This window comes from Quercus suber, unplaced genomic scaffold (genome assembly GCF_002906115.3).
Source record: "Quercus suber isolate HL8 unplaced genomic scaffold, Cork oak 2.0 scaffold_350, whole genome shotgun sequence".
In the NCBI taxonomy this organism is placed as follows: domain Eukaryota; kingdom Viridiplantae; phylum Streptophyta; class Magnoliopsida; order Fagales; family Fagaceae; genus Quercus; species Quercus suber.
The window spans coordinates 598714-612347 of NW_027069802.1; the positions used below are offsets into that span (position 1 = coordinate 598714).

Sequence of the window (13634 nt, forward strand, 5' to 3'; positions counted from 1 at the left end):
AAGGACACGTCATAAAATCCAAAAATTCTAGATTTCATTCTTCACATTATTTGTTCATGAGAATTCTGAGCATCTCATAAATAAGAAGTGAAATAATCTGACTAGAGGCTATGACACATTAACGCTACTTCTTAATTTCAAATAATAATAATAATAACTAAATCCTAAGAAAAAGATTGGCTTAAGGTTTTGTAATTAATTCAACTGACACAATGTTTACAACAAAGATTCTCAACAAAAATAAATAAATAAATAAATAAATTGTTTATAACAAAGAGACATCCAATAATTCAAATATCCTAACCCCCAACAATTTTTTTTTTCTTTCAAATCCCCTGAGCAGACAAGTGATTCTCTTTTGCAGAAACTGTGCTCATCAAGGCGTGGCACTTCAACAGGCAAGTAAGAAGTAGGAACCAATAACCAAACCCTTCTTTAAACTTAAACAAGTTCAAGTATCAGAAGCAGGCACACACATGACTAAAAGTTAATCATTAAGGAACAGTACTATTCAAAGCCTATCTATTCCGATCACGTGGCATTCACATGGATGAAAATGTACTATATATTGTAGACATAGTACACCTATTTTGAAAAAAAACATTTGCTGTCGGCTAGAACCTTTTACTGATTGCTGCCGTATGTGACTAGTGAGCTTTTGCCAATTGCAAGTGTATGATGATAGCAATTGTTTTAAAATTATTTTGATACTGCGAACTTGTCCTGTTTTTTCCTTCTTCTATTTTTAGGTGATAAAGATGCTAAAAAAGGTTGTGTTGCGTTGAATCTTGAAAGCCCACAAAGCTTTATTTTAAAGTTGGGGATTTTGACTATCTCGTCTTGAACTCAATTAATGATGTAATGCCATTTTCATTAGGGAGGAAAAAAACGAAAACACAATGATATCAATGACTCTCGAATAGTCTCGATTGCTTCCAAAGTTTCAAAGGGCAATTGATTGTCTTCGATTAAGAAAAATTCAGCACTCCGCACTCGAGCTGCAACAAGATTGAGGCCATGGCCCATGGAATAATTTAAATGATGCTTTAGGCTTTGGTCTGTGACTGAGATTTTAAACTTTTTTGCTGACACAAGTTGAGGCCCTATCTCCAATGTACAAAAAGAAAATTGAGGCCCTATATAAAATTGGATATAAGCTCAGACCCAGCCCAAAATAGATTCCCTCTCCGTTTTACATTTATTCACAACTGGATCGAGCCCAAATAAATCCCTCGGCTTCAACAAGGCTCCCTTGTCTCTTAAATTTGAGAAGTTGAAGACTAATTTAGACATTTTAAGGAACCAGTATATATTTCAACATAGTTTTTTTTTTTTTTTTTGGCTCGTTATTTAGACATTTTCACTCTTAAGGTACAAGTTTAGTTTTCTCAACAACAAAAAAGGTACAAGTTTAAAACAAAAAAGTTCTTTGATTTCAGAATAATTACTCTATTAAAGTCACCTAGTGAGTTTTAATTAAAGATTTATCACAGACAATTGGAACTTATACTTCAATTGATAATCAATTGTGAAATAGTTACACTCAGTAAACCTAAAAAGTATAAATGTTTAGAAATGTTAAATTTAATTTAGCTCATTTGACTTTTAGTATGGTTGGTTTTTAAAAATGTATTTACACCATTTAAAAACAAAATGCTGTGAGACCCATTTGAAAATACATTTGCTTTGTACATGTGAAAATTGAAAACATCTTCTAGATATTTTCATTCTTTAGCTTTGTCTTTTTAACAAAAACACTATAGCAAATATGTAAATAAAATGTCATCATGCCCTCAAATCCTCAACTATTTGCGCCCCCCCACCCCCTCCCCCTCCCCTCCCCCTCCCCCCTCCCCCTTTTTTTTAAATGTATTTTACCTTCTTCTTCCAATTTCTTCGGCTCATGCCCCTCCTCTACCCCAAAGCTTCTTTCTTCTTCGCTTGTCATTCATTTTTGGATCTAGTTAATGGGTGCCTTTAAAGTATTAATTAATTGATCATTTTAAGAAAGTTTTAATACTACTTTTTGGAAAATATAAAAAGCAGTTAAAAAAGTTAGTTTTTTTTTTGATAAAAAGTTTTTAAAAATATTTCATAGACAATTAACTTTTCCCTTTTTTTTTTTTTAATTTCTATTATTTCTTGAAGTCAAGCACATATTAATGATGGGTAAAAGTCAAAGATAAATCTAAAAGCACAAAAATATTAACAACTGCTGATATAAGAAATTGTTAGTGGTAGATAAAAATGTGATATTAGCGATGAGTCCAAATAAGAATGGGAAATGCTAATAAATGCATTTGGGGCATTAGTTAATAATCCATTTAAAAAAAGTTTTTATGGGGAAAAAAATAATTAATGTTTTGATAACTTTTTTTATTTCCCATAAAAGTTGTTTCAAATTTATTTTAAAATGGATTGTTAACCAATGCCCTAAGAGCACTCATTAACATGACCCAATAAAAATTAGTGAAAACTTACCAACTCAAGTGTGAAAAAAATTGTCAAATTTTGTTTTTATGTAGCATTACTCACAAGTCAAATGTCATTTTCTTCTTTATTACTTGTCATGTATCTTGTGATGATCTAAATGCATCTTCTTTATTACTTGTCGTGGGTCTTATGATGATCGAAATTAATATATGGTTGCCAATTCTTAGTGTATACTTTTTAATTTTTACTATTTTCAAAACTATCCTTATGGCTGAATTCAACTTTAATATTCTAAAAACACTCAAATTAATGACAAAAAAAAAATATATTTTGACACAGTTAAAAATACAAAGAATTTATCATCGAGCTGGGTAGAGTGGTACTTTTCTAAATCTTAAAGGCTTGTGGGGTTTGAGAACTCAAGTTCGAGTGGTCTTGGATGGAGAAGGGTGGGAATAGTATATTAGGTTCATCAGATTAGGATTTCTATTTGAGCCAAAAAAAAAAAAAAAAATACAAAGAATAAAATTTAAAAATCCAAACAAATTTTAGAAGAGAAAGGGTACTCCAAAGTAGATATTAGAAATTTAAAAAAAAAAAAAAAATGTTGAAGCACGCGCGTACATGAGATTAGTAATATAAAAATACGTGTAATCTCGGATCTATTACCCATCTTCACGAGTTCCCTTGCGCGCCACTTTTCTTAGCTATCTGTTTGGTTCCCCAGAAAAAGAAAATGCGCGAAATTAAAGGCGAAGCAATTTAATATCTACTAATGTCAGCAGCTTCGAGTAGAACTTTCACTTTACAGTTTACAGAGTTTCGGAAAGTGTTTTCCATTTCCAACTTCTCACAAGAACTCTAAAAAAGAAAAAAAGAAAAAAAAAAGTAGTAAGTAAAAATGGCGATTTCGTCGATTCAATTCCTCCATAGCCTCGGACCTTTCAATGCATCTTTTACTACTACTACAACAACAGCTTCGTCGTCGAAAAACACTAAAACTCCGAGAGTTTCCTTAGGGTTTCGGGGCTCAGTGGACTTCAATATGTGCAGCTTGAGCCCGGGTTTCTTTGTATCGTCTAGCGCTCGGTCTCGAGCTTGGGCCTTGGTGAGAGACAGGGGAGAGAAAACTGAGGATTATCCTCCTGTCACTGATTCTGTTGATGACGATCAGGTAACTCTATCATTTTTCTCTCTTTCAATATTTATTTAATGAATCATATACTTTTGAGCCTCCGATTTTAGATTCTCTTTGTTTTGTTGTTTGAGATTCTTGGTTTTGTGATTAGATTTACACAACATTTTCACAACGAATTCTAACTGGCAAGTTTTTGTTACTGTAGGTAAAAAAGAGTAATTTAAGCGGTAAATTTAAATTAAAACCAATATCAAGTTACCATTTATGATTTGGATTTGTTGGGAAAGTGTTGCGAAAATTTGGTGGATTTATATGTTATTGTATTAGATTTATATTATTTACCTATTACAATTTATGGTATTTTTGTATAGTTTTTCTCTGTTAATGAAAGTGGATGATCACTCTTTGTAAGTTAGAAAAAATGGGTTGTGTGAAAGAGGTGTGTTAATATGTCTATGTTTCAAAAAGGGTAAAGAAAAATGGTTAGGTCTGTGGGTCTTTTCAAATGCAATTTTAGAATGGTAGTGAATATTGATGAACTTATTTGTAGAAATGAAAAAACAAAATAAAAATTAATAGCAATAATAAATAATTAAAAAAAGACTAATGCTGAGATTAGCGAACAATGAAGTGGTTATATAAACTGTTGGATGACAAACAAGTAAGAAATTGCGATTTAGAAGTGGTTGATGGCCTTGTTGAGATTTTGTTGGATTGCTTTTAAGGATGAATCTCATGCCTTTTTTTTTTTTTTTGATAGGTTGTAAGCACACCGCAAAAGTTGCAGGAGCGTGACTTTACTGACACTCCTTATGTTCCCATATATGTGATGCTACCCGTGAGTCTTATAATTCTACTCTTCTCTAACTGGATGTTTTGATGTGTGACTTTGCTAACTTTCACTTTACAGTTTACAGAGTTTCGGAGAGTAACTCATTTTGCAGAAATCACTTTGCACAGAATCCTTGCTTAACTTTAAAAATTTTGCATTCTTTCTCATTACTATTACCTAATTGCCAGTAATGGCTTTATAGTATTGTAAGTCATTCTTATGAATTCCAATGGTGGGAGTGGCAGCTGGGCGTTGTAAGTATGAATTGCGAGTTGCTTGATCCAGAAGGTCTTATGGATCAGCTAAGGATCTTGAAGTCAGTTAACGTTGATGGTGTTATGATTGATTGCTGGTGGGGAATCGTAGAGGCAAATGCTCCACAGGTATATAATTGGAGTGGCTACAGAAGACTCTTTCAGATTGTGCGTGACCTGAAGCTCAAGTTGCAGGTGAGTAGTATGTAATATATGTTGGTCTGCTTGTTCAAGCTTTTTACATCATTACATCTGCGCTTTGGGGCATGTAAAATGTTTCTTTGCTTACCCTGTTTAGGGAAGTGAGTAATGCTTAACTGGCACTTCCTGGTGTTTCCAAATGAGACATTTAGAGTTCAAATCCCCCCACCCCCACCCCCAACTACCAATTTATTATTATTAAAAATATATATAATTTTTATGAGGATTATTCTCTGCTATTTCTCTTTTGAAAAACCTCATGCTGGACCTGATTTCCAATTTCTTAATCCAAAATGGGTTCAGGTTGTAATGTCATTTCATGAATGTGGAGGTAATGTTGGTGATGATGTACATATTCCACTCCCTCGTTGGGTGACAGAAATTGGTCAAAGCAATCCTGACGTATATTTCACTGATAGAGACGGAAGGCGTAATTCTGATTGCCTCTCATGGGGAATTGATAAGGAACGGGTTTTAAAAGGCCGAACTGCTGTTGAGGTATAGCATTTGAAAATGATTGCTAAGCTATATTAAATATCCATCTTCTGAATTGCAGATTGTCCTGTTTCATGTTAAGATATAAAAGAAAAAAAAAGTCTTAAAAGTTAACAAATGTACTATTTCTAACTTTTCAGGAAACATAATATTTATTTTTTCATTTGTTCAACACACACACATGCACACATCTAACTATAGAATTCCAATTTAGGAAAATAACCTTATATAATCTAAGAATTGTTTTCTATAATTAAATTTACAGATAAATTTGAAGTTTTTATTATTGAGACAGTAGATTTGTTAAAAATAATTGTGTTGTTTGATGTATAATTCACAAGATATAAGATATAGTGTCTTGTTTTGATATAAAAATAACTCAGGTTTACTTTGACTACATGAGAAGCTTTCGGGTAGAATTTGACGAGTTTTTTGAGGACAAAATCATCTCTGAAATTGAAGTTGGACTAGGACCATGTGGAGAGCTAAGGTATCCTTCCTATCCTGCGAAGCACGGTTGGAAATATCCTGGTATCGGTGAATTTCAGGTACTCTCCTTTGTTTCCACACACCCCCCCCCCCACCCCCCCCCCCCCTTTTTTTATGGTGAATAATGGTGATTTAGAAAGAATGTCTTTAGTTACTGGAGAGGCTCTCCAGTCTCCATAGATAGTGGCTACATCACCAATTGGTTTCTTAGAATTCCTTCTGTATATTCTATAGTCATGATCTTTTTCCACCATCAACATTCTTATTTAATTTTCTAGAAGATGTTAAATTCTTCTGTGCATTGACACGACCTCTCAGCTCAGTGTTATGATAAGTACTTGATGAAGAGTCTTACAAAAGCAGCTGAAGCAAGGGGACACTTATTTTGGGCCAGAGGACCGGATAATGCAGGTTCTTATAATTCTACTCCACATGAAACTGGTTTCTTTTGCGATGGAGGTGAATATGATAGCTATTATGGAAAATTCTTCCTGAACTGGTACTCTCAAGTATTGGTTGATCATGGCGATCGTGTACTTGCGCTAGCCAATTTAGCTTTTGAAGGTACTTGCATTGCTTCTAAGGTGAGTCACTTTTGTAGAAATAATTTCTTTCTTTTTTCCTTTTAATTCAATAAGAAATTTATTTCTTGATCATGTTTATTATTAAAGAACCTTTGCTTATTTTGAATGATGAGCAGGTATCAGGTATACATTGGTGGTACAAGACAGCCAGCCATGCTGCTGAGCTGACTGCTGGGTTTTACAACCCTGCAAATCGTGATGGTTATGCTCCAATTGCAGCAATGTTAAAAAAGCACGGGGCTGCTCTTAACTTCACTTGTGTTGAATTGCGCACATTAGATCAGCACGAGGACTTTCCAGAAGCGCTTGCTGACCCAGAGGGATTAGTTTGGCAGGTAGGCATGTGCAGAAATTTGTATTCTGTTTTGTACTTAGTTTGTATAGTAGTGTGTGGTCATAGGAATATTGAATGCATCTTTGGCTCAATGTGGAGAATGTTGGTTCTTAGAATGGGGCATTGAACAGAAACAATGAACTTATTTCAATAAAAATTTCATGTGATTTGAGTATAAAATGTCTTTGATCAGGTTCTTTGAAATCATTTCTACCCAAATGCTAATCTTATTCAATGTTATCTGTGTTGATACCACAAGTTCTTTCAGTTTGAGCTGGATCATCATGCCAATTGGCATATCTTGTTTGTTTTCTTTATCAACTAACCACCGGTGATTTGGCCTCATGTTTTATAGACAGTGTTACTGGTCGTGGTATTCCTTCTGAATTATAAGATTAACTAAACCTAATTAGGGTTTAACTTCAGATTTAACTAAGTACAACTCAGTAGAGTGTGCAATGCATATTTAACAACCAAGTCAATTGGGATGATGTATCTGCCCCAGATTCATTTCTGGTCTGCATGTTAGTAGTTTGTGTTAAGTAAAGCTTTGAATAGTTTAACTATTAACACGCTATACTTAATTCCAGGTGCTAAATGCTGCATGGGATGTCTGCATTCCAGTTGCTAGTGAGAATGCTCTGCCTTGCTATGATAGAGAGGGCTACAATAAGATTCTGGAAAATGCCAAACCCCTGAATGATCCAGATGGGAGGCATTTATCTGCCTTCACCTACCTCAGACTCAGCCTGGTTCTCATGGAGAGCCACAATTTCATGGAGTTTGAACGATTTGTTAAGCGAATGCACGGTAAGCTTTACCCTGTTGTCTCTCTTCTATTTGAACGTCATTAGTCCTTCTCAGTGTATCATTAGTCCTTTTGTGTTTTGTAAGTCTTACCCTTAGCAAGCCCATTTCTAAGACGCACACAATGCATCCATTCTGGATTCCTAGAAGACTAGACTATTACCTTTGTAAAAGAGGCCTTGTAAGACTTGATTTGGCAATATCTGTGCAGCTGACTTCATGACTTCTGGTTCCTGAGCACTAAGCTTTTAGCAATGATACAGCATGATGGTATTAATGGATGGGTTAGCCCAATTAGGTTAGCCTTATTCAGCAAAGTTTTTTCCCACATAGTTTGAGTCACAAACTCTAATCATTACTTGCAGTCAACTAAAGTTAGGACGTTATTTTTGGTATCATGCATGTTTTCAGACCCCAATAAGCTTCTTTTGCTTTGAACCTGTATAGCACCTTCAATGGGACCATATCATTCCTTGAAACATGCCAGGCCATCAACTAAAACTGTGGCAATATTTTCAGGTTTTATGCATGTTTCAAACCTCGATAAACTTCTGCTTTTAACTTGTATAGCACCTTCAATGAACCTTTTGACTCCTTATTGGTGTAGTATATTCTTTGTTGCAAATGGGTAGATCGTAATGATTGTTTTTCGTGTCTGAACCTTTCTCACCAGTCACTACTGTGCCCAAGGCTTAGCTGAAGGCAGTAAAACTTAATACCATTAGTTTAACTCGTGAATCTTCATTGTTTGTAAAGTATCAACTACAGTTACCTGAAGCCAGACTATTTTAAATGGATTCCACATGAGGGGTCTTAGGTGCTAAAATACTTCAAAATTTATTTCTCTATTTTTTGCTGGAAAAAATAATTCAAATTTTATGATATGTCAGTATAAGTGAGCAGCATTCTGAACTGTTCTTTATAGACAGTCTTATAATTTCTGGCCATTCTAGATTTGCTATGACTCCAACTGCCTTCCAGTCATACTTGAAATCCCTCTTGACCTGGCATATCAATGACATCAACATGCCATAATTCTTAATCAGTTCGATATTATTCTTATGCAAATGGAAGCGTCAATAGGTTCCTCCATTGTCTAAATCATGAACATGTAGAATGTAATGTTATTGCATGAATGGGAGTTTCTCATTGGCGATTGTAGTTATGGGAGTTAATTTGAGGTCACTAACTGACATGATCTGGAGCATGTGGTTGTTGCTATAAAAACATAAATTATCATAATGCGCTTGGAGATTTGAAAGTTGCCCTTGTCTCATTTTCACTTGCAGGGGAAGCAGTTTCTGATCTTCGAGCTAATTCAAACGAAAAGCAAACTAAACTTCAAGGTACAGATGACCAAGTTGCTGCTTAGGAGAAAGATGTGGATAAATTTCACGGCATACATAAATCCAGACAGTAATATTGTGTACTCTCAAGCTTCCTACATGTGAGCTTAAATTCTCAATAATACATATCCCTTGAAGTTTGAATTCCTCAATAACATAAATGACCCTTACAAAAAAAATATGTACTGAATTAGCCGAATACTTGTCTTATTGCACTATGCTTTGTAGTTGTACTCGTAACAAGGACCATGCGAATTGCACAAATTTGGATAATCAATATTCGACATATAATTTTAATGGATGTCAAGTAGGAACAAATCTAGAACCGTGCTTTCTAAGAGACATGTTTTGCACAAATTTGGATAATCAATAATCCACTTGTAATTTTAATGGATGTCAAGTAGGAACAAATCTCGAACCATTCTTTATAAGAGATGTCCTGAAACACGATGCAAAAGTGTTGATATCATGATTCCACCTTGGGTTGGATGGCATCATTGGCATGACTAATATTCGGAAAGGGGATTTGAACATTGTTTCTCCTAATAAAAGATAGTAGACTATGTCATTGAGCTACAAGCCTGCAAGGCTTATTACCCTTAGGTTTTCAAGTTAGTGACTTCAAAAAAAGATATTGTTCTAATGCGCACAAAGTAATGAGCTTTGAAATTTGGAAATTATGCAGTAAAAAAAAAGGTTCAAAATTAAATGAACTGTAGATTTATAAGGAAATAAGTTAGTGGAATATTGGACAAGTTATGTGATCTACTATGAAAACAATATAATTTCTTTAGAAAGGACCACGAGAGTAATATAATTTCTTCATAAAGGACCATGGGAACAGTATAATTTTTTCAGAAAGCTTTGTTTATATGAGGAATTTTGAAAAAAAATTTATTGATAATTGTAATTTGAAATGTATAACTTCTCGTTTATTTTGTTTGAATCAATAAAAAATGTAATTAAAAATTTCCTCATACTTCTTAAGATTTTGAAGCACCCAAATCTCATCTGTAACGTGTAAATTCGACTAATATTACCATGGGCGTCAAAAACACCAAGAATGAAGAACAAACCCAATAAATCTAATCAACACAACTAATTTGTAAGAAATGATCACAATGGGAGGATTGAACAAATAGATTGAAGATCAAGATAAACTAATTGATTGTATTTCACTAAAAAATGGCTTTAGCCGAGATGTACAACAATTGCTTAGACTATTGCAAGGTTATCTCTCTCTCTCTCTCTCTCTCTCTCTCTGTAAAACCAGAATCCCCTTTGCTTAGGGTTAGGTCCTCTTTTTATCCTCTTGACTCACTTTCCAGTTGTTCATTATCTTGTTGGATGTCAGAGGGGACTAGTTCCATCAAACACTTCTTCCCTTACTTTGTGATCATGAAGGAAGACTTTTGTGGGTGTTCTTACTTTCTAGGTAGTCATTCATCAATCAATGTGGCTGACATCAGGTATGAACATCTAATTAATGTAGAGATGACTATTGCTTTAGGCTCTGTGTCATTTTTTCTGTGTCCTTGGCGAGAATCATGGGCCGAGTTCCTATCCTTAGCTATACTGTTGACATTTTTCTCAATTGAAGGAATCTCAGCTTACCTCAAGGGGAAACTAGAGTCATTCTACAACCCTCCTCGATCCTTGAGCTTAAAATGTTAAGGCTTGGGCCAAGTCCAACCCTTTTATGTCGTTGCTCCAATAGGCCCTCCTCGGCCCACGGCCCATTTGGTGGAGACATCCCTCTACAATTACTATTGTCTTATCATTGAAACTTAGTTAGAAACGTGACAAAAAATTAGACTTCAATTGAAATATAATTTAGAATTTAATTGATTTGAACTCTTTGATTTTCACATTCAATAATTCACTTGTTACAATATTAAAAATTAAATGAGATACATGGCGCAAAATTGAGAATTCAATTAAAATCTAATTGAATTTTTTCTAAGTTTTGACTATATATATAATACTATTGTCATACCATCCTATTTTGATAGTGGCTACTAGTGAAGGTTGTGATGGTGTGGAGTGAAAACATTATGAGTTTTTTAACTTTTTATTTAATTTAGGTAATTAAAATAATAAAAGACATAAATTTAGCATTTAATTAAATAGATGAACATGTGACATTTTTTTTATTTGTGAAGTATAGAATGGAGTAGGAAGAAGGAGACAAAAGATTTGGACTCTATTATTATTGCTCTTTATATTCGTGATATAATATAATAACTTCCACCATCATTACCATCATTAAATGTCTGTTAAATTAATATAATTTCTTAAATTAAAAAAAAATTCCAAATCATGAAAATTAAAACTGATATACTTGAAATTCCGATGCATTTAAATTCCACCGTTTTAAAAATTTTAAGACTTTTTCAAAAAAATTCACCAAAACACAAGGTGCTGTTAGCCTGTTACTATAATGATTACCCGGCATAAATTTTGTGGTTTTACAAGAAAGAAAGTATTCCACGCATTTTAGGTATCTGAAGTATTCCACACATTTTACTAAACTTTTTTATAAATGGTTTTATACCTAAAAACAATAAAAGTTGACTGTATGGAACTTTTCAATTTAACTAGCATTGGCTGCACATGCAAGCACGTGCTGCTCCAGTAGTGAGAAAATTAATATAGATTTTGTTTGTGAAATCATGAATTTTGACTCACTCAATTTTATTATATTAAAAAAAAAGTTTAATGTAGCTCACCCAATTTTGGCTCACCCAATAAACCAAAAGCAATGTAGCTCTAGTGCAATCCATCAATAATAGCTTACTTATAATTTGTTGTAAAATTAATGTGAAAATGTCGTGGATTTAACATTTTTTATTTGATATATAAGAAACTGAGATTTCAACAATTGTGAAAATATTATGATAACAATAAGTGTTGTAACATTTTTTTTTAAATATTTATTTTCAGTTGTAGTTGGCTACAGCCTCATATTTTATTATTTTATTTCGACTTGTAAGAAATTAACACATCAATAATTGTGGAAATATTGTAAAATTTGTTGTGTCAGTATAACAATATAAATGTCAGCTTACATCAATATTTAAAAGAAAAAGAAAAGAAAACACAAACCCATTACTGGAAAAAAAAAAGAAAAAAAAAAGAAAAAAAATAAGAAATACTAACTAAACCAAAGCACTGTTCTAGCTAGAGTGCTACACAGTGCAAAAACACTGGATGTATAGTGCTAAGACACTGTACGCGCATTCACGCTTTTATTATAAACATTTATTTTTAGTTGTGGTTGGTCACAGTTTCATATTTTATTATTTTATTTCGATTTGTAAGAAATTAACACGTCAATAATTATGAAAATATTGTAAAATTTGTTGTGTCAGTATAACAATATATATTAGCTTACATAAATATTTAAAAGGAAAAAAAAAAAAAAACACAAACAAATTACTAAAAAATAAAAAAAATTAGGCAAGGTAGCTAAAGTGCCTCTTGGTACTGTAGCTACCGTGCAAAAATACTGTATTAATAAGTGTCACAACATTTTCACAAAACATTTATTTTCAGTTGTGGTTGGTCACAGTTTCATATTTTATTTTGATTTATAAGAAATTAACACCTCAATAATTGTGAAAATATTGTAAAATTTGTTGTGTCAATATAACAATATAAAAAAAAAAAGTACAAATGGAAGACTTAAAAAAAAAAAAATACTGTAGCTATAGTGCTGCTTGGCACTATAGCTACTATACAAAACTTAAACAAAAGCGTTAAAAAAAAAAAGGGGACTCACGAAACTAAAGCACTATTGCAAATACAATGCTGCACAGCGAAATACGTTGGGTGCACAGTGCCGAAGCACTATAGCGGGCATAGCCGCTTTTATATATTTGTAAGAAATTGACATGACAATAATTATAAAAATATTGTAAAATTTGTTGTGTCAGTATAACAATATATATACTAGCTTATATAAATATTCAAAAGGAAAAAAAAAAACAAATAGATTACTTAAAAAAAAAAAAAGGCACTATAGCTACATGCCGCTTGGTACTGTAGCTACAGTGCAAAAATACTGTACTAATAAGTGTCACAACATTTTCACAAAATATTTATTTTCAGTTGTGCTTAATCACAGTTTCATATTTTATTATTTTATTTTGACTTATAAAAAATTAACATTTCAATAATTGTGAAAATATTGTGAAATTTATTGAGTCAGCATAACTATATATAAAAAAAATACAAACGGAAAACTTAAAAAAAAAAATGTAATATTGTAGCTACAGTGCCGCTTGTCACTATAGCCACTGTGTAAAACTTAAACAAAAGGGTTTTTTTTTTTTTTTTTTTTTTTTTTTTTTTTTTTTTTTTTTTTTTAAAAAAAAAAAAAAAAAAAAAAGTGCCTCACGAAAAGCACTGTTGCCGCTACAGTGCACGCACAGTACAATACGTTAGTTGCACAGTGCCAAAGTACTGTAGCGGCATAGCCGCTTTTTATATATAAGAAAGGAAGCTAACGATTAATTCAAAGTAAAATAAAATACAATGTAATTTTAATCCCAAAAAAAAAAAAAAAAAGTCGGTATACTGTTTTTTATAATTGTACCGATAGGCTAATATACCTTTTAGAGTTTTCTTTTTAATTTTTAATTTTTATTATTTAGAAAAAACTGTAATTTTATTAAGGAGAATTAGTCATATCGGCTACGATTATAATATTAAGATACAGA

At 32.7% G+C, this 13634-nt stretch overlaps 1 protein-coding gene across 1 annotated transcript; it reads left to right on the forward strand.

Annotated features, from left to right (window-relative positions):
- Nucleotides 1–3082: 3082 nt before the first annotated feature.
- LOC111986551 (beta-amylase 2, chloroplastic) lies at nucleotides 3083–9214 on the forward strand. The gene is made up of 9 exons (XM_024018214.2): nucleotides 3083–3607; nucleotides 4332–4409; nucleotides 4649–4852; nucleotides 5162–5356; nucleotides 5737–5901; nucleotides 6166–6426; nucleotides 6543–6761; nucleotides 7351–7570; nucleotides 8857–9214. Exons 1-9 carry the CDS (start codon nucleotides 3335–3337, stop codon nucleotides 8937–8939), a joined length of 1698 nt encoding a protein of 565 aa, XP_023873982.1. The 5' UTR covers nucleotides 3083–3334; the 3' UTR covers nucleotides 8940–9214.
- The last annotated feature ends 4420 nt before the right edge of the window (nucleotides 9215–13634 follow it).

Bases quoted from the DNA above. Each gene is read 5' to 3' on its own strand.
- LOC111986551 (XM_024018214.2), top strand. From the start codon at position 3,335: ATGGCGATTTCGTCGATTCAATTCCTCCATAGCCTCGGACCTTTCAAT. The intron at 3,608-4,331 runs GTAACTCTATCA...TTTTTTTGATAG, and splicing joins ATTCTGTTGATGACGATCAG to GTTGTAAGCACACCGCAAAA. The intron at 6,762-7,350 runs GTAGGCATGTGC...ACTTAATTCCAG, and splicing joins CAGAGGGATTAGTTTGGCAG to GTGCTAAATGCTGCATGGGA.